Source organism: Mustela nivalis, assembly GCF_964662115.1.
Source record: "Mustela nivalis genome assembly, chromosome: 2".
NCBI classification, from domain to species: domain Eukaryota; kingdom Metazoa; phylum Chordata; class Mammalia; order Carnivora; family Mustelidae; genus Mustela; species Mustela nivalis.
Window position 1 is genome coordinate 158,867,868 of NC_139021.1, and position 19,375 is coordinate 158,887,242.

General features: G+C 41.0%; 1 protein-coding gene across 2 annotated transcripts; it reads right to left on the bottom strand.

The window, feature by feature from the left end:
• Positions 1-5,629: 5,629 nt before the first annotated feature.
• COX15 (cytochrome c oxidase assembly homolog COX15) lies at positions 5,630-19,273 on the bottom strand. 2 transcript variants are annotated; one of them, XM_082722263.1, is made up of 9 exons: positions 19,085-19,273; positions 17,699-17,889; positions 15,986-16,108; positions 15,312-15,498; positions 13,242-13,409; positions 10,299-10,380; positions 8,653-8,807; positions 7,046-7,159; positions 5,630-6,037 (listed from the first exon to the last, which is right to left on the bottom strand). In XM_082722263.1, the coding sequence occupies exons 1-9, from the start codon at positions 19,172-19,174 to the stop codon at positions 5,906-5,908; spliced, it is 1,242 nt and encodes a 413-aa protein (XP_082578389.1). In that variant the 5' UTR covers positions 19,175-19,273; the 3' UTR covers positions 5,630-5,905. The 2 variants fall into 2 exon arrangements, with proteins under 2 accessions (XP_082578389.1, XP_082578390.1); XM_082722264.1 differs by lacking the exon at positions 17,699-17,889 and having other exon boundaries at positions 19,085-19,264.
• Positions 19,274-19,375: the final 102 nt, after the last annotated feature.

Consider the following 19,375-nt stretch of genomic DNA (forward strand, 5'->3'; position numbering starts at 1 on the left):
GATTCACTGTTTACGTATAACACTCAGTGCTCCATGCAATACCTGCCCTCCTTCATACCCATCACCGGGCTAACCCATCCCCCCATCCCTCAGTTTGTTTCCCGGAGTCCATAGTCTCTCATGGTTCATCTTACCCTCTGATTCCCCCCCTTCATTTTTCCTTTCCTTCTAATGACCTCCATGCTATTCCTTATGTTCCACATAGAAGTGAAACCATATAATTGTCTTTCTCTGCTTGACTTATTTCATTTTGCATAATCGCCTTCAGTTCTATAACTTCTGTTTCTCACTGGAATCATCTAAATAGTTGCTCTCCCACCCCCATTCCTATGCTTTTGTTTTGCTTCTTGTCAGCAGTGAAAGACAAGTGGGTGGTATGACCTAGGGGAAAGAAGACTGGTGTCAGGAACAGCAGACTTGGTTTCTTGTCCTGGCTTTGTCGTTGACTAGCTCTGGTATTCCAGGCAAGTCACTTACCCTCTCTGGTTCATTTCTCATCTGTAAAACAAGGTGGCTAGACAAGATGCTCTGAGGCTGGTTCCAGAGGGACTAAGGGACTAACCATTGGCCTAAGGAGCTTAAAGGTGAAGGAAAATGGAGGAAAGTGATAGAGTTTTAGGAAGTGGATTTTGGTCTTTGTTTTGAAAGGCCACGTTGCCCAAGGGAGCAAGTGGTCATCTCCTATTTTATCCATTGTCCCTGACATTAAGGTTGATGGGAATGGAGTTTCCAACAGCAATTACTATATGTAAATTTCAGAAGATGAGATTTCTACAACTGGGATTTTAGAGGTCCATCTTCTGTTAACCCCCTTGGTTTTATGGATGATGAAATCGAGGCCGAGAGCATTGCTAATATGTGCAAAGTCACTGTGCGTGGCCTCCTGGATTCTGTTTTCTCTGTTCTCTGTACTACGGATACATACCTTTGACAGCTGCAATTAAATTCTCATTGAGAGAATCTTCCTGTAAGATTATGTATTTCAACAGAATCTATTCTTTATAATAGAGCTTACTGCAAGTAGCCAGGCCTAATCTTTAGAATTGCTTCTGATCTTCATTTGTGATTGCTTTGCTCACATTCAGAAATAAAATATGAAAGAAATACTTCATTAAAGGGGCAACTGGGTGGCTCAGTGGGTTAAACCTCTACCTTCGGTTCAGGTCATGATCCTGGGGTCCTGGGATTGAGCCCCTCATCGGGCTCTTGCTCAGCAGGGAGCCTGCTCCCCCCACTCCCCGCCTGCCTCTCTGCCTACTTGTGATCTCTTGTCTGTCAAATAAATAAATAAAATCTTAAAAAAAAAAAGAAGTACTTCGTTAGAAATAGCACTAAGTTGTGACTACATTTATTCTACCTTCTATATTTCTTTTAATACTTTTACATTTTAGATGTTTCTTTTAAACAATTTGCTTAATTTTGTACAATTTTCTTAACCACAGCAACTAAGCAATTCATCTGATGGTTAGAATTGATATTATTTAAGGTGTAAATGCCAATCAGATCTACCTCATTAATGAACTTGGCTGTAATTCTTGGGCAGTTCTCAGATTCCCTTACAGAAATAAAATGCTATTGCTTTCTGTGGTCTTTAAACTTCTTTTCATACTAATTCAGAACTAGTATCTAATTTCCCTGTATGCTGTGGTATGTGATGTCCCTTCATTTGGGATCAAGAATTAAGGTAGATTGGCCACAGATCCTTCAGATTCTCCCAGATGAGCGGCTTAGGTCGTGTGTAGTTTCAGAGTCTGGCCACTAGGGCCACATGCGAGGATTTGGTTGGTGTTAACAAAAAATACTTACTAAAAAACCAGGACTTTTTTATTATATACTAACAGATTTCCCGTGTATTATTACATAAGTGCTTCCCATTTACTCTAATTCATTATTTCCAGTTTGTCAGTGCCATTATTAGAGGGACAGAGGAGGTCAACATCTGTTGACCATTTTGTTTATCTGAAAGTCTGAGCACTAAGAAGAGCCTTTTATTTGTAAAATCGAGTCATTACTCAGACTATAAGGACTTTTTACTTTAAAAGTGTATTTAGTCATGGCCTGCCATTTTTATAAAAACCAAAGTCAAAAAATGTTCTGAGTCACAGGATGTTTATAACCATGCCTGCCTGCTCCTGAGCCTCTCCTTTTTAAGTAGTGCCTGGGCTCACAGCGCCCCCTGGCGGTCTACCACTCTGTTTCTCCAGTATTAAGGTAGCCCTGCTGCTTTCCCGAGGAGCCCCTCCTGCAGAGGACGTTCCCGAGTTTGGCCTGTTAAAACTGGTAGTGGTGCAGGCTCTGTACCTTATTAGCTTCATAACTTTCTCTGCAGGCAAGGATCCTAGATGAACACTCTGATTTTTGGTATTGCTGTCATTATGTTGTGTTTGAAATTCTCATTCCGCGGTTCTCCTTTTTTTGACGTGTATGTGTGACGTGTGAAGCCCTGACGTGTATGCCTTGTCTCCTCCATTGCTTCTGCCTTCAACAATGAACTCCGCAGTGTTGCGAGGCATTTATTATGACCCACAGCCAGAGAGTCCCTTCTTGCTTCAAAGAAACCAAAGGCTGCCTGTACTGCATCACTTTGAGGGGCTGCTAAGACTGTATGTTTTTCTAATGCTTCACATTAAGTAATTTTGCTCAATAGTTCTTAAAATTCTGTTAAATACTGTTAAACCAGTGTCGTACAAAAGTGCAATGCGTATTAGAGAGAGATGCATTGTCCCTCATTCTGGGACATGGGTATATGTGTTACATAAGCCAATATGGAACCCACCATTCATTCCAGAACTGGAAGGAATGCTACAAATTGGCTGGTTATCCTGACGTCCTGAGCATCACTCCAGGCAATAGCTAATCAATACCTCTTCTACAGTGGACAACATTTGGTCAGTGTAAGTTAAAGACAAAAAATTCTGGACTGATTTAAAAAAGCCTGGTGTTTTAATTTCCTTTGATGTTTCAAAAACTGACAGAATTATTGACCGACTTAAAAATATTAAGGGAAATTCATTTAATCTTCTAGATATATGATGACTTATTTTGAAGGAAGTATCTGGGACCTCAGTCTGTAATTGTTCATTTTCCATTCACTCATGCAGTATTTGGTCTATGTCTGAAGCTAGGAATAATGCAAACATAACAATTCAGATAATCTTCATCCACCAAGAGCTCATAGATAGGCACACTACAGTTATATAGCTAAATGCAATCAAAATCTGTTTTTCCAAGCTTACCTATCTGTAATAAAAGAAAAATGAAGTAAAACATTTGGAACTTGAACTTACTCTTTGCCACTTTGTTGGAGGGAACCATAGAAGCCCTAGCATATGGCTTTTGGGGTTGGGTCAGACTGCTCTCTGCTGACTCAGTTATTAACCAAGGACAACCCCAGTCTGCAAAATCATGTGATAATGAATAGGAACCTGCCCCAGTCACCAGTTTCCTTTCTTTAAAGAATTCTATCTAGAAGAGGTGGTGATAACCTGTGAACACACTAGTAGATCAGATTAAATGAGATGGGGGTGGGTAGAAATTTGGAGGGGATGGCAATAAGCCAGTCAAAACTTTCTAAGGTGCCTAGGCTATTAGGGCCTAGGCCAGTGGTGCCCAATTGCCTGCATGCTGAAATTACCCAGGGAATTTAAAATATATCTATTACTGCTTCCAGAGATCATGATTTAATTAGTCTTGGGTGAGGCTTGGGCTTCAAGATTTTCAAAAAGTCTAATGTGAAAAAAGTTAGAAACTATTTCTAATAATAGCATAAGCCCCAGGATCTGGAATTAAAAAAAAAAAAAATTAAAGACAAAATCTAACTTCTGTTTTGCTAAGAACTGCTTGAACGTGGTAACTGTAGGTCAGAATGAAACTCACAGAATATTGGACTTGAAAGGGAACGGAGATCATCTAATTGAGATTATAAATGGGCAAACCTTGGGCTATTTATGGCTCTCAGATATGTTTAGCCTGCATCAGGTTCTAAAAACCCTGAAATTAGTTGCTAACCATTGAGAGCTTTCACATAAAAATATAGATGTTCAGTTTCTTTAAAAAAAATCAGATCTGACAACTTGGACCTATACAGCAGCAACAGGCCAGAGCCCAGCAATGGTTTAACCCCTTAGCTGGGGCACCTGTCTCCACTTTGCCACAGTCTTCACCAGCCATACCTTAGTGGGTGTTTGTTTTGATCCAACTCTTGCCTTGTACAAAACAAGAAACTAGCTTTCTGTTTTTCTTTTTACCCACTGCTCCCAGCTCCGCAGCATAAGGAAGCTCATTCCTTTTGCATGAAAGAGCTTCAACTTCTGAAGGGCAGGAATCTTGCTCTCTCCAAATGTTCTCCTCCAGCTAAATACCCCTAGTTCCTTCAAGTCTTCCCTGTGGGGTATAGGGTTCTGGAGTCCTCACCATCCTGGTCCCTTCCTCTGGATACATATTTAGTGGTCCGTGTCTTCCTTAAATGTGGTACCCATGGTGAAACACAGCACTTGCATGGAGGTATGCTGAGTGTGGCTGTGACACCTCCATTGATGAAATCTGTAACACCACTGATTTTTTTTAATCAGCGTCATCACACCGTTGGTGCATGTTGAGCCTGTGGCCAACTAAAATCCCTGTCTTTTTTATATGAAATGATATGATGCCAGGTTTCTCCACCTCAAACTTACACAACCCATTTAATTAAAATGAGGATGCCACATTTATAATCTGTTTAATTTCATCTTGCTGGTACCACCGTGGAACTATTTTGAGTTGTGACTGTCATCTATATTACATTAGCAATGTTGGGTTGTTCCATCCTCAGATTTGATCTTTGTGATGCCTTTATCCAAATCACCAATTTAAAAAAATTAAGTTGAGGGGCACCTGGGTGGCTCAGTGGGTTAAAGCCTTTGCCTTCAGGTCAGGCCATGATCCAAGGGTCCTGGGATCGAGCCCTGCATCAGGCTCTCTGCTCAGCAGGCAGCCTGCTTCCCCCTGCTCTCTCTGTCTGCCTCTCTGCTTGCTTGTGATCTCTGTTAGATAAATAAATAAAATCTTAAAAAAAAAAAGTTGAATAAGACAGAGTCCTGTGAAATAGCAAGAGACCAAAAGACTAAAATTAACAACAATTAATTAAACAAAAATTTGTTTACGTATCTGAATAGATGTCCATGTACTTCATATACCATCAAGACCATACTTTAATTATCCATGAGGCTGTTCGGAAATGCTTTCAGGAACTGACTCATACTAGGTATTCCATTCATCTAACCTAGAGATGTAACGGCACAATCGAACTAGGTTAGTGCTTGATGAGTCAAAGTGGGTTACCAGTGATTTTCTCCTTTTCTAAGTACTTATAAGCCATTTTGCTACATACAGACATTAAGCTTGTCAGATTGCACCCTTTCCCCATTGTGAAAATCAGGATACCAGAAGACATTATTTCCTGCCGAAGGCTCTCTGGCTACTTTAGAGTGTGTGCCAGTCTTTCCCTTTGAAATCTTTACCTGATGGAAGTGAAATCGAGAGCATAAAGAACTTCTACTTAGACATAATTCAGGACTCAGGAGGTCAAGGAGATGAAGTGGTGCATGTAGAATCAAAAGCTTGCCAACATTAAGAAATCTGAGACAGTCTATTAAGCAGCAAAGGCAGCCATTTCTTTAGTACATTAAACATGATTTTCAACAAGAAAACCAAATTTACAAATATTTTAAAAAAGGACTCTTAAGTTAAACATACTTAATGACACTCTGGATCCAGTGACTTTGTCAAAAACAGACAAAGAATTTTAAGTAACTTGACCAATTTGGTATGCCAAGGTCATCCTTTTAAAAGGAAAACTCCCAAGTTCTGTGCTCTCTGATGAGCTCTCAAAAGCACTTTCAGTCCTAGGAAGCCGATCCTCTGAGAATTATTTTGGGACTCTTCGGAGTTCACTCATGAGCCAAAGGGCAACACTGAGCAGAGCCAGGGAGCCCGACTGGTGAGTGGCAGCCAGAGGAGTTGGAACGTACATCAGCAGAGTGCTAATGCCCAAGCCCACCTGTTCCAGAGGAGAGAATGCAGTAAAAAAAGCAGGAACCACAAATTCAGAATTGACATGACTGGGCATGGACAACCAAATACATACACCTCCACATTCTCCCATCAAAACATTAAAAATATGTATTTTTAAATTTTCACAAGTAAGTATACTCACAGCAGAGGAAATTCAAACAAAACAGATAAACCTAAAATTCTCCTTAATAATCCTTTATCCTAGCCCAGCTACCCTCCCCACAGAGAGTCATCAGTTTCCATACACTTGTACTTTTGTATCTGTGTTTATAAAGAAACATACTTTTATGCTTTAAAAAATGGGGTTGTTCTGTTACTTGCTTTTTTCACTTAACAATGTATGTCTTGAGACCTTATTATTTTAAACTGCTATATAGTATTACAAAGTATGTGTGTACCATTGTTGTTTATTTAGGTGGTTTCTGGTTTTACTGCTATCACAGCAATTCTACCATGAAAATTACTTTGTACACAGGTCTTTGGGCCTTAGAATATTTCTAGGGCAGGCACTAAGAAGTCAGCTTATTGGACCAATGGATTATACATTTAACATTTTAAAAGCTAATGTCAAACTGCCCTCTGAAAAAACTATACCAACTCATGCTCTCACCAAGAATACAGGAAGATATACCATTTTCTAACTCTATGCCAATACCTGATTATCTTTACAAAAAAAATTTTCCCCCAATCTGACAGGCACAAAATGGCAAGCATTGTTTTAATTTGCTCCTCTCTGATAACAAGTGAGGCTAAAGACCTTTTCATGTTTATTGGCCATTCATTGTTTCTCCTGTGAGAACTGTGTATATTGATAACCCTCATTTTATTTTCTGAGTATTCTTTATTAAGATAAAAATCTTAAATAAAATAATACATAAAATTTATTAGAAGATATATAAAGAGATAATCAATATTATAAATACTGAAAATATTTTCTCCTAGCCTGTCACCTTTCTTTAACTTAGTTTTGGGACCAAAAAGAAGTGGTTTGTACCTGTGTATATGCCAAAGCTAGCAAAGTCGCTGCGGCCATCTTGGTCCTTCGAGGAAGGGAGATTCTCCGGGAGAGGAAGTAGAGCACTGTCACAGCTGTAACTGAAGTGATTCCCTGTGGGGGACAAAGACCTCTCATCAAAAATCAGGAAGAAATGCTCCACCCTCCTGCTGTTTGTCCGCTGCATCTCTCCTCTAAGACCAGTGCGTCACCCTGAGGGTTCCTTGTCCCAGACCCAGAGAACCATCTGCAGCTCCTCCTATAATTACTCCTTGGTCTCCTCCATGCTCTTCTGCTTGCCACTTAAATGCTCGTGTTCCCTGAGGCTTTACCAGCAGTTTCTGAACCTATCGCGCTACACACTCTCTCTTCTCAAGTGGGTGCCCCCCCCAGGTGTGGCCCTCACCTTTGAAATCACTCTTTGCATCCTAATGTCTCATTTTACCTCCTCTCTAATCTTATATTTTTAAAGCAGGGCTGACCCCAGCACATGAAGCTTATTACCTTCCTGGGCTGTGAGTAGAGGAGGTAGTGGTACTGGCAACTAGGCTAAAAACAAGCCCAAGTCTCATTTCCATTCCGGACTCTGGCAACAGGATCTCCTCCCCACTTCCATGATGTCAAGGAGAATGTTTTTCTGTCATTTTCTGTATCCACTTTTCCTTTCAGAGCTGTCCATGATGACAATCCAACCCGACTTTACTTATTACAAAATGCTGTCGGTGGAGGGGCCTGAGCCCAAACAACATAACTGGCCCAAGCCCCAGTGTTGGCTTTGGGGATCTGAAGCCTCTGGACCTCTCTTTGGGTGTGCTTCAATCATCACACCCAACACTCCTCAATCTGACGGCACCCTCCATCTTCAGCCCAATGCTCATTTCAGTAGTCCCATGTCCGGGTGTGTCTTAAGCATGCCACAGAACAGACTTTGGGATCTTCTTTACCCTCATTCCTATAACCCAATCTTCTATTCCTTAGAGCCTCTCTCTGATCCACCATTCTCTTCAAGCCCTGCTCCTCCATGCAGCCTAGAGCCCCACCACTCTCACCTGCATTACTGCAATGGCCCCTCAGCTTCCTGCTGGCCTCCTTGCTGCCAGTCTTGCCCTGCTCCAGTGTATCGTGCCCAGGCTACCAGGCCACTCTTAACATGACCCCAGCAGGCCCTTAATATCAGCTTAATTAAGATGAGAAATATTTATGATAGTCTTAGCTCCCTGGGGTTTCGGGTCAGCTCTGACAATTATGTGTTCAGCAACCACTGCCTTTGCCCTCTCTTCTCTACTCAGCCTCATTTCCACTAAAATCACTCTCCTTTGTGTGTGTAGGATTGAGGGATGTTATCCTTTGCCAGATGGTAAAAGGCACATGTGAACTTCAGTAAGACAGTATTATCCCCAAAGCCAGAATTTGGCTGGAACAGGTGTGGATAATTAGGACAAAAACATCCCATCAGAGAATTGGTGGGAAATTTCTTCTAAAAAGCAAAGGAAATCTAGTGCCCACAGTATTCTATCCTCTCAGGGCTGCCATCAGTGCTTCAGACACCCCAAAGCCTGGGAGAGGCTCCCTGGACTCAGCAGCCGGTAACCACTAGCCAGACTTACCAAAATCCGGTGATCAAACTGCACCATGGTGGGATTCTCAAAAACATTCTTCAGGACGGGAGAGAAGGTAAAGAGATCCTCTGGGACCCAAGATTCTCCCATCTTCGGGAAAGAGTTGTACACAAGCCCAGCATCCAGCCCTGCCACAAAAGCCCCTATATTCCAAGGTAAATGGTATTTATTAAAATGAAATAGAAAAGAGCTCAAATACTAGTTCTGCCACAGAAAAAGTCCATTATCCCAGAGTTAGACAAAAGGAATTGAGAATAAAAAAGATCTACAGGAGGGGTTTCTCAGAGAATATACATCAGCATCACCATGGGAACTTAAAAAACAAAATAAAACAACACAAGTGCATCCTCACCTTCTCCCACCGAAGATTCTGCATGTCTCCCATAACTAGAAGCTCTAGAGCAAGGCACAATGGATGGAAACACTCCCTTAGTGATTTTGATGCCCTCCTTATGCCACTATGAACGCCATCTATTCTGGAAATGCTCTTCCCTTGGATACCTGCATAATTTACTCCTTCATTTCCTCACATCTCCATTCAATGTCACCTTATCAAAGAGATCACCCCAATGATCCTGTGTAAGACAGCACTTGCCCAAACTCACCTCTATCCCCTATCCTGCTTTATTTTTTTCATAGCACTGAACACCATCTGCCATATGTTTTCATTGTTTATTATCTGTCTTCCCCAAGTGCTCAAAAAAATGTTTGTTGAGTGAACACAGAAGTGAAAAAATTTATAAACTAAATATTGGATAAACATATAAAGTATCCATGAGTTAATGGATGACTGATCCATTATTTATGATCAAAGGAGGACTCAGAGATGTTTAGATCACATTCCTTGTTTTTAAAAATAGCACATATAAAGTAAAAATTCATGTTCTTCCATCAAAAATGGAGGGAGGTGAATCACTGGTTTGATGGTTTTCTTTGGAGCAGTGCTACCGAACAGAACTTTCTGTGATGATAGAAATGTTCTATATCTGCCAGCCAACACAGTAGCTGCTAGCCACTTGTGGCTACTGAGCACTTAAAATGTGGGTAGTGTGACTGACAAACTAAATTTTACATTTTATTTAATTTTAATTAAGCTTAGACAGGCATGTGAGGCTAGCGATTAATGTACTAGATGGTACAGTACTCGAGCAAGAAAGGTAGGATAGAGATGTGATTTAAAGAATGAAAAAGAACTATCAGTCTCTTTACCCCAAGAGCTCCTCATCTTAGGCCATCTTTGAGGAAAGGACTTTTCTGATTTGCACCTAGCTTTTGCTACATGCCAGGTACTTTTCTAAGCATTTCATGTGTATCACTCATACTATTACTATCATCCCCATTTTACAAATGAGATCACTGAGGCTCAGGAGGTTACACAGCTTGCCCAGGGTCAGAGAGTTCATAGGTGATAAAGCCAGGATTCGAACCTAGGCAATCTGGATCCAGATAAATGCTCAAGATTTGTGTTCAAATGACTGGGAAGCAGAGTTTTTGGAAGGGAGGGAGAAACAGAAAACAGAGAAGGGAGATGATAGGTATGGAAAGGCAAGTGTGAAGGACCAAGTGTTTGGCAAGAGACCCTCTCCCCCGAGTGGAGAACAAAACTAGACCACGCGGGATGTGAAGAGTCCTACCTGAGAGTGCGGTAAGGAACACCAGGCCTGCTGTTCCATGAGCACATCGCCTCAGCCACAGGAGCTGACGAGTTTCAGGCAACTAAAGAAGAAAAGAAAACCATTCCGATAAACTGTACTGCAGGAACTAAGGGAGACAGCAAAACTCTCCAAAGCCAAACCCTAGTAACAATCTGAGGTCAGATCTTCTTTGATGCCCTAAATAGGTTAAGCGGTCCCAGCAGATTTTCTGGTCTAACATGCATCATATTCTACTACATTTATACATTTACTGTCTGTCTTCCCTGCTATCCTGTAAGTCTTGTGAAGGCAGGAAATGCCATCTGTCCTGCTTAGTGAAGTAATCCTAGCTTAGGGTTTGGTATGTAAGTACTCAATACATACCTGTTCAATAATGATTTGCGTTGTTCAAGGGAAAAATGCTTCACCATGGTTGAAATGATGTGCCTTAAGATACAGGACTAGATTTTCATGTTGTTTGTGATATTTCATGTTTAGCAAATATAGTCAGAATCAAAACTGTATGAAATCCCTAAAGTAGAGGGGCACCTGGGCGGCATAGTCGGTTAAGATTCCAACTCCTGGTTTCGGCTCAAGCAGTGATCTCAGGTCATGAGATCAAGCCCTATGTCAGGCTCCATGCTCAGCCCAGAGCCCGCTTGAGGCTTTCTGTCTCCCTCCCTCCCCTCCTGATCCTCTCTGCTGTGTGCACTCTCTCTCAAATATATAAATCTTTAAAAAGAATGGGGCACCTGGTGGCCTGGGTGGCTCAGTGGGTTAAGCCTCTGCCTTTGGCTCAGGTCATGATCTCAGGGTCCTGGGATCGAGCCCCACATTGGGCTCTCTGCTCAGCAGGGAGCCTGCTTCCCACCCCCCCACCCCCACCTGCCTCTCTGCCTACTTGTGATCTCTGGGTCATGATTTCAGGGTCCTGGGATCGAGCCCTGCGTCGGGCTCTTTGCTCAGCAGGGAAGCAACCTGCTCCCCCCCCCCCAACCCTGCCCGCTCTCTGCCTGCCTCTCTGGCTACTTGTGATCTCTGTCTGTCAAATAAATAAATAAAATCTTTAAAAAAATAAAAAATAAAAAGAAATCGCAAAGGTAGAGATTCTTGCATTTAGTGTTTTTGTAAGATAAAAATTTAGTTTTATTTTTACTATAACCAACTTCTGATACTAATCAGTGAATCAACAAATAATTATTAAGAATTTTATAAACAGATTACCATAAAGATACAAAGGAGTTAAGTCAGAGTGCTGCCCTTCAACGGTCTATAATCTAGTATATGAAGAGTGAGCTATCATTACTAAGATACCATACGACTGTCTATCAGAACTTTAAAAATAATCAATTATCAATTATTAATTATTATCAATTATCTGTTGCCATCCAACAGAACTTTCTATGATGATGGAAATGTTCTATTATCTGCAGTGGCCAATACGTGCCTAATGAGGACCTAAAATGAGGCCACCGCACCTGAAAATTTAAAAAAAGTTAACGTTTTTCATTTAAAAATTTTTAAATTTATTTTTAATATTTTATTTACTTATTTGACAAAGGGAGACACAGTGAAAGAGAGAACAGCAGGGGAGTGGGTGAGGGAGAAGCAGGCCTCCCGCTGAGCTAGACACCCGATGCAGGGCTCAATTCTAGGACCTTGGGATCATAACCTGAGCTGAAGGCAGACGCTTAACAACTGAGCCACCCAGGTGCCCCAGAAGTTAATTTTTTTTAAACTTTAAGAAAATAACTGCTTTTTAAAATATAAATTTATTTAATTTTAATTAAAATTTAAATGGCCACATGTGACTAGTAGATACTGTGTTGGAGAGCACAGCACTACATGTTTGACTATCATCTCAAATCCTTTCTGCAAATTAGTGGAATATGAATAAATAAGAAGAGAAAAACAGTTGATAATTAAAAAAGTCATTGGCAGCCTTTCACAGTACCATTTCCCACAGAGTGTTTAGGAGTGTGTGGGTATACGTGTAGGCATGTACAGGGATGTCGATGTACAGAGGTGAGTGGGTGGGAGTGCCAGATGATAAGAATTTAAAGAGTGGGTTGTCAGCAAGTACAGTTACACATTAGGCAATTCATTTGAGAAGTCCAGCTTTGAAACAGAATAAGAATTATTCCAATGTAGATTGTCTACTATACCAATGTTTTGGCCCCATCTGGCTTCCCTGTGGGGATGACTGCCAAGTCCACAACTCCCTTCCGTACCGGAATCAAGGCTACTGGCTCCAAGTACCTATTGGGTAATTCTACTTAAAAGTCCTACTGTCATCTCAAACTTCATTCCATCAACAGGTTATCCAGGTCAACCATAACTTCAATACCTAAAATAATACTCATTTTTAGAAAAACTAGTATTTTCCTTTAATCAGCATACAGGAAAATACTTTCAGGCAAGATCACAAGAGCAGACTTGTCAGACTTGATGAGTGGTAGGTCCCCACCCAAAGAACAAATAACTCTCATGGCTCTCGTATACCCTCAGAGGTCCAGAAACAGCTCTCACTCTGGCCTTCCTCACCAGCTAGCCACCATTCATCTAGGAGTCAGAAGTGGTTGTGGGGGGGATAGCTCTTGTTGCAACCCCTTCCCACCATTCCTAAAATTCATGTTTTCACTTTTTCCAGTAGGCAATGCTGACAAGATATTTGGGTCCTGTACTAAGTTTCCTTTGAATGCGTTGCTCCAGCTTAAAAGAATAATGGTACATTTTACTATGCAGTTCCAAAGACTTCCAGAGTCTTAAAGTTCAATGTTGCTGTCATCTTTGGTTATACCTAATTGCTGGCAAACTGGTAGATGTTCCTAAAGGAATGTATGCATATGGATTGATAATTTCCCATTAGAAGCAGAATTTCTGTTCCTCTGATCTTGTCAGCATCTGTGCAGATATACTAATAATAAAGACTGACGTTTTTACCTTGTGCTGAGGTAGCAGCAGTGAGAGCGAAGTCCATAAGCTGGCACAATAAAGAACAAGAGCTGATCCCAGGTGGGCGGCGAGGCGATACTGACTGACTCGAGGGATGTCATGGGAGTCTGGTTTTTCTTCTAATCCACTTTTCACCATATACCATCCCAACAGACCCTAGAACCAAAAACACAAGAGGCAAATAAAACAAGGCTGGATCTGACCATTCAACTGTACTAGGTGAGAAAGTGAGTTGTCAGTTATCAGGAGTACTCCCTACCTGACCTCTCATTCCATACCTTCCCATATCCCCAGTATCTCGGGAGTCATATCCTACCCACATTTTCACATATAGCACCATAAATGCTTAACCACTGTTTAGATTATTATTTTATTAAAGTGTAAGCCAAATGTAGAAAATTACACAGAAGCTTATCTACAAGCAAAACCTTAAAAATACTTGATATAATTTAACATTATGTAAAATGAAGTGTAAGTAAAATATAAGAATAAAAGGAGAGTTTTTCAATAAAAACCAGATTTAGTGTTTTGGAAAAGCTTTGATAAAGATAATTGCTTAAAAACAATTACTGTCAAGTTAGTAGGAATAGACAATTATAAAAGTCTTGCATGGGGAGGAATCATAAAAATCTGTAAGGCTTTACTGGCAGATGGCTTTGCAAACGTCTAAGTTCCCACTTCTCTTTTAAGGAAAATGAAATGAAATGAAATGGTAGTTTATGAAGATGCAAGAGATTGGAAGTTAAACTCCAATCTGAGAAATCAAAGAACAGGCCTTAGTTCTTTGTTAAAAAAAAAAAAAAAGGTAATGAAAGTACATGTTTAAGCTTAAAAGTTCAAGGTACGTATTACTCTGATACACTCCTTTAATTTTTTTTAATTAATACAAATGTCAGTTTCACTTCTATCAGATAAGATACAGCCCTTTCAACACTGCCCTCCCAAGTCAACAGAAGCATGTCAGAGAGGTAGCGTTTGCCTATCTCTTCTTCTTCTTTTTTTTTTATTAACACATAATGTATTATTTGCTTCAGGGGTACAGGTCTGTGAATCATCAGTCTTATACAATTCACAGCTCTCCCATCTCTTCTAAAAGATCTCCTCAGGAAATCTTTCAGGGCATCTCTTGCCCCCTTCGTGATTATCCTGGATGTTCTAATTAGCTTGATTCCATCTGCATGGGGCATTGGAAGACAAAGGAGTACATAGTGTGATTTGCCAGCTTCACTTTCTTCTTCCCATAATCCTATGTGCCATCTTCAAATTGTTGCCTCCCTGGGAGTCTGCTTTAGGATGGTTTTGGTTTTTGTTTTTATCATTCCAAAATAAACTTTCACTTTGTTTAACCAACCCTCCCCTAATTATTGTTAGACTTTTATTATGTCTCTTTATCTCTTTCTATAGTCTATTTTTTCTCTTCCATCTCCCTCTTTAATTTCTTCTGATTGGTTCTTACTACTTTTGAGCTCAATTAACGAATTAGCATCTTCCTGATCAAATTTTGATGTTTCTTTGATGCTCTAAGATGCTCTCTGAGGGCCTATAATTGTGAAATACTAGTATGTACCTTCTCTCATATTCCTTTTCTTGGATCTCAGTCTCAGAAAACCCCTTAACTGTGGGAATCTTCAAATTTGCTTATTCAGCCATTCTAGCACAGGGATTCCATTCCCCATCTAGCAGACAAGTCAGAAAAGAAAAGACAAGAACCCAAGAGGAGAGCCATGAGAGGAAAGAACCTCTTGTGACTTAAAAATGTATTCACCAAGTGCTTACTAATTCCAGGCACTAAACTAACTACTTTATATGCATGATCTATCTTAATAAGTCATACAACCTAACCAGTAGGCACTATTATTATCCCTATTTACAGGTAAGGAAAGCATCGTCTACAGAAGGTAGAGAACTTGCCCTACTAAGTGACAGGGCTGGCCATGCCTGTAACACTAAAATTCATCCTCTTTTCTACTCTGTTATACAGACTCAGATTCCTTCCTTAAAAACAATCCCAACAAGGGAGCTGGCATCTCTGGCTTCCCAAACTTGAACAAATCTTACCTGGAAGCAGACTAGCCCACATAGGGCAAGAACACGTCCTTTCATGCCACGGCTGAGCCAGCCCTTTCTCCAAAAGTAGGCAGCAGGCAGGATGTATGCAAGGCCCACAAAGCGACCCCACATTCGGTGTGAGTACTCCATGTACCAGATGAACTTGAATTCGGCCAGTGTCATATCATGATTCAAGCTGGGTGAAAAGGGAAGTCAAAAAGAAAGAAGAAACATCCTGATTTTTATTTCCAGACAGAATGCAGGAGCATTCTCAGTTTCAAAGCTTGAAATGAAAGGTCTGCCTTCTTCCTCATCAGTGATCTCAGGATCACTTTGGAACTGGAGGTTTAGAGTAGGAAGCTCACTAAACATTAACTGAAGCAAGTATCGAGAAACACTGGAATCTCACCATACTAAAATGTTTAAATAAGCAAAAGATTGAAAGGGCCTAGTGGGATGTTTACTTGATTTTCTATTATACTTACTTTTTAAAAAGAGATTTTATTTATTTGAGAGAGAAAATGAGTGAGAGAGAGCGAGAGCATTAGCGGGGATAGAGAGAAGCAGACTCCCTGCTGAGCAGGGAGCCTGACATGGGGCTCAATCCCAGGACCCCAGGATCATGACTTGAGCCAAAGGCAGATGCATAACCGACTGAACCACCCAGGGGCCCCTATACTTACATTTTAAATTCTGGAAATTGCTGATATTTTTGGAATTCTGTTTCCCACTCCTCTTGACTAGTAGGTGGTTTCATCTCCTTTATCAAATTCCAGTCTACCATTGAGAGTCCAGACTCTGTCAACCTTAAGATAGGAAAGAAGTGTGTGTGATACATGCACACACAAGTGCACACACAATGCCGGATTTCTCATAAATGGTTTACAGAACCAAATGGATCTGAGCTTAACCCTTCTAAAGGTAAGCACATCATTTTAGTGTATTCTTTTTTAACACCCTGCTTTCTTCTTACTGCTTAAAATTTCACCAGAAAGCTGCCATCAGATAGAAATTTCTTTACTCCTTGTTCTCTCGATCCTTTAATTCAGCTCTCTTTACTTCCTTCTTTTACTAGCATTCTTTAACAGGTAAAATCAACCCTTAGAGCAAAGAAATATGCCCTCAATGACCAGTTTAGACTCTTGAGTGAATTTAAAGCTAATAAAACTTAAATTTTTCACAATTTCCCATTACAGTCTATATAACATATGGTATTTTGAAATAAGAGTACAGGGAATGTGTAGAGAATGTGAGGAACACATACTGTATTAACACCAGAGGGTATTTTCACCAAAAGGTGAGAAGTGAAAGGCTGATTTAGGTCGGAGGCAGCAAATGTATAAGATGAACCTGGAATATCTTATCCACAAAGCAAAAAATTTAGTTACTAAAATTCTGTCAAAAAGACTCAGGAGGCAATTTGAAGAGGCTCTCATTGACTAAAGATGGAACAATTTGACCGAATCATCAGTGCAATGGATCGAAACATCAAATACACTTAAACCTATGAACTTATAATACTTAAAACACAAACCCTTTATTGATCACCTTTGGAGGATGCTTGGAAACCAACTTACTACTTTCAAAACTGGTAAATTAAGAGGAAGATTCAAATATTTATCCTGCCTTTCTTATAGAAACTGTACCTTACAATAACAAAATTGTTGATGAGGGCAAGTTTTTCTTTAGAGTTGAGCTAATAAAATATTACAGTTTTGCAACTGTAATAAAATCATGGATCTAGGCAATGATCATCAATGGCTGTTGGCATCTCTAATGGACACCAGATATTTATGAATGTCATAATCACCTGTGAAGTATTTTGCCCCCTCCTCCCAATCTGAATCTTATCAAGCAAAAAGTGGCTTACAGGAAATACTGGGGATAATGGGACATGTTAAACACCACAAGTATGCAGTTAACAAAATTCAGACTGGGAAACTCCATAGGACCAATCAGTTACGTTTCTTTAATAACAAACAAAACAAAACAAAACTACATGAAATAGGGGAGGGAGGGAGAAGAAATCTATAGATTTAAAGGGACCCAAGAGGCATACAAAACAATTGTGATCCGTTTATGTGCATTTAATTCAGACAAACTTTTTAATTTTTGAGACAAACCTGAAAACTGTTTGTAGAGGGAAAATATATACAAATAATGCACAGCAAACAGGTAAGACCTAAACCAGGCTTTATGAAGGGCTCCCAATAATAACTCTATAAACTGTTCTACGGCAGGCAAGCCCTCAGACATGTCCCACTTTTGGCCTCAGTTTCTACATATATAAAATGAGGGAGTGAGACTAGGTGATTCCCAAGGTCCCTTCCCCCTTGGTCATCCTGTGCTTCTACTGATGACACAAAGAGCTGACTCGCTACAAGCAAATTACTCACCTAGTCAGTCCACCAAGAATAACTGCTCCAGCCACTGTTCCACTGCAGACCAGGAGCCATCGACCTACCACCCGCTCAGCAGCTTTTGAGGGAAGGGACACTGTACCCCTTCCAGACTGCAAAGTCACTTCAGAGATGGTGCTGTACTGCCCTGGCCTCAGGGAGTGCCTGATCCCACAGCTGCAACCACACTAAGGATCAAGACATACAAATTACAACGGGCGACAGAGGGAAAGTCCTCAGGCCACTGTTCTCAAACACAATCCCTCTCTGTTTAGACTAGAGTACCCTGTATGGCCACATCTCCACCACTTCTGCCCTAGTAAATCATCATCTCCTATCTGGTTTACTGACTCCAGCCCACACCTGGCTCTCCTCTAGTTTTGCCTCACTCCAATCCATCCCCACACTACATGACCCTTCTGGTCTCTGCATACTTCCCCCAGACTTTACACCTAGATATGGATTCTTTTCTTTCTTGCTGACTGGGATGCTCTCTGACTCCTTACTGAGAATATCTACAATACATCTCAGTTCAGATGCCACCTCCTCGGGAAATATTCCTAGATTCTCCTGGGTCTGCAACAGGTCATTCCCCCAGCACACTGTACCTTCCCTATCTCAGCCCTTAAAATATTATAATGTACTTCAGGTTTATTTGTTTCTATCTCCTACTAAGCTGAGTTGCAGGACAGAAGTCTCTGGTCAGTCTAGCTCTTTGTCCCCTGACACTTTTGTTCATAACACAGTTCCCTCACATAACAAGACCTTAATAAAGATTTGACAAATGAATTAACTGTGCTTCCCCCCCCCCCCAGGGCAGGAGCCTTTTGGTATTTATCTTTTGCTTCCCAGATCCCAAGACATAATAATCACTCAGCAATTATTTGTTGAGCGAACGCACGTCCTCTTCTGACTCTGTCCCTGAGTCTAAAGATTCGCGTTCTGTTTCCTAACTTCAGTGAACTTAAATTAAGTATCAATTTCCTTCTCTGTAGAATGGGGTTATAAGTTCCTTACCTGGCTCCGTGGGGACTTTTAGCAAAAACCAAATACATAGGTAAAAATTACTGAGCTCTTACTATGTGCTAAACGCTTGCTGTATATGAAATTAATTAACCCTTACCACAACTGAACGAAGTAGGTACTGCTATTCCCATTTCACAGATGGGCGGAATAAGGCACAGAAAGGTTACTTAACTTGGTTAATACCATAAAGCCAGTAAGTGGCAGGTCTGGATTCTACCTCAGGGACTCTGGGTACAAAGAAATGCGCTGTGAATCCTAAGGAACTACGGGAATGTGATGTGGGGTTATCTGTTATCTTTCTCCTGACTCTTTCGACTCCTGTACGATTCCGCGACCGAGTCCTCTGCGGTGCAATACCTGGGTTCTAGGCGCCGCCCTAGGAACAAGGAGCCGGAGACACGGGCTCCCCACCAAGGCCTTCAGGGGCGGAAAGAGCAATCGCTGCATACTGAAGACAGTGCAAAGAAAACACGTCCAAACCCCAGCTCTCCGTGGTCTTTCTCCACCACTGAACAGAGAGACACTTCCGGGTCATACAGCGTGATCCTTCCTTCTCAGCAGGCAAGAAGTGACTGCGACTGCGTCAGCGACTCCCCTCTCGCGGGGGCTGCTGGGTCCGGCTGTCGGGGACGCGCAAAGGTGCGCGCA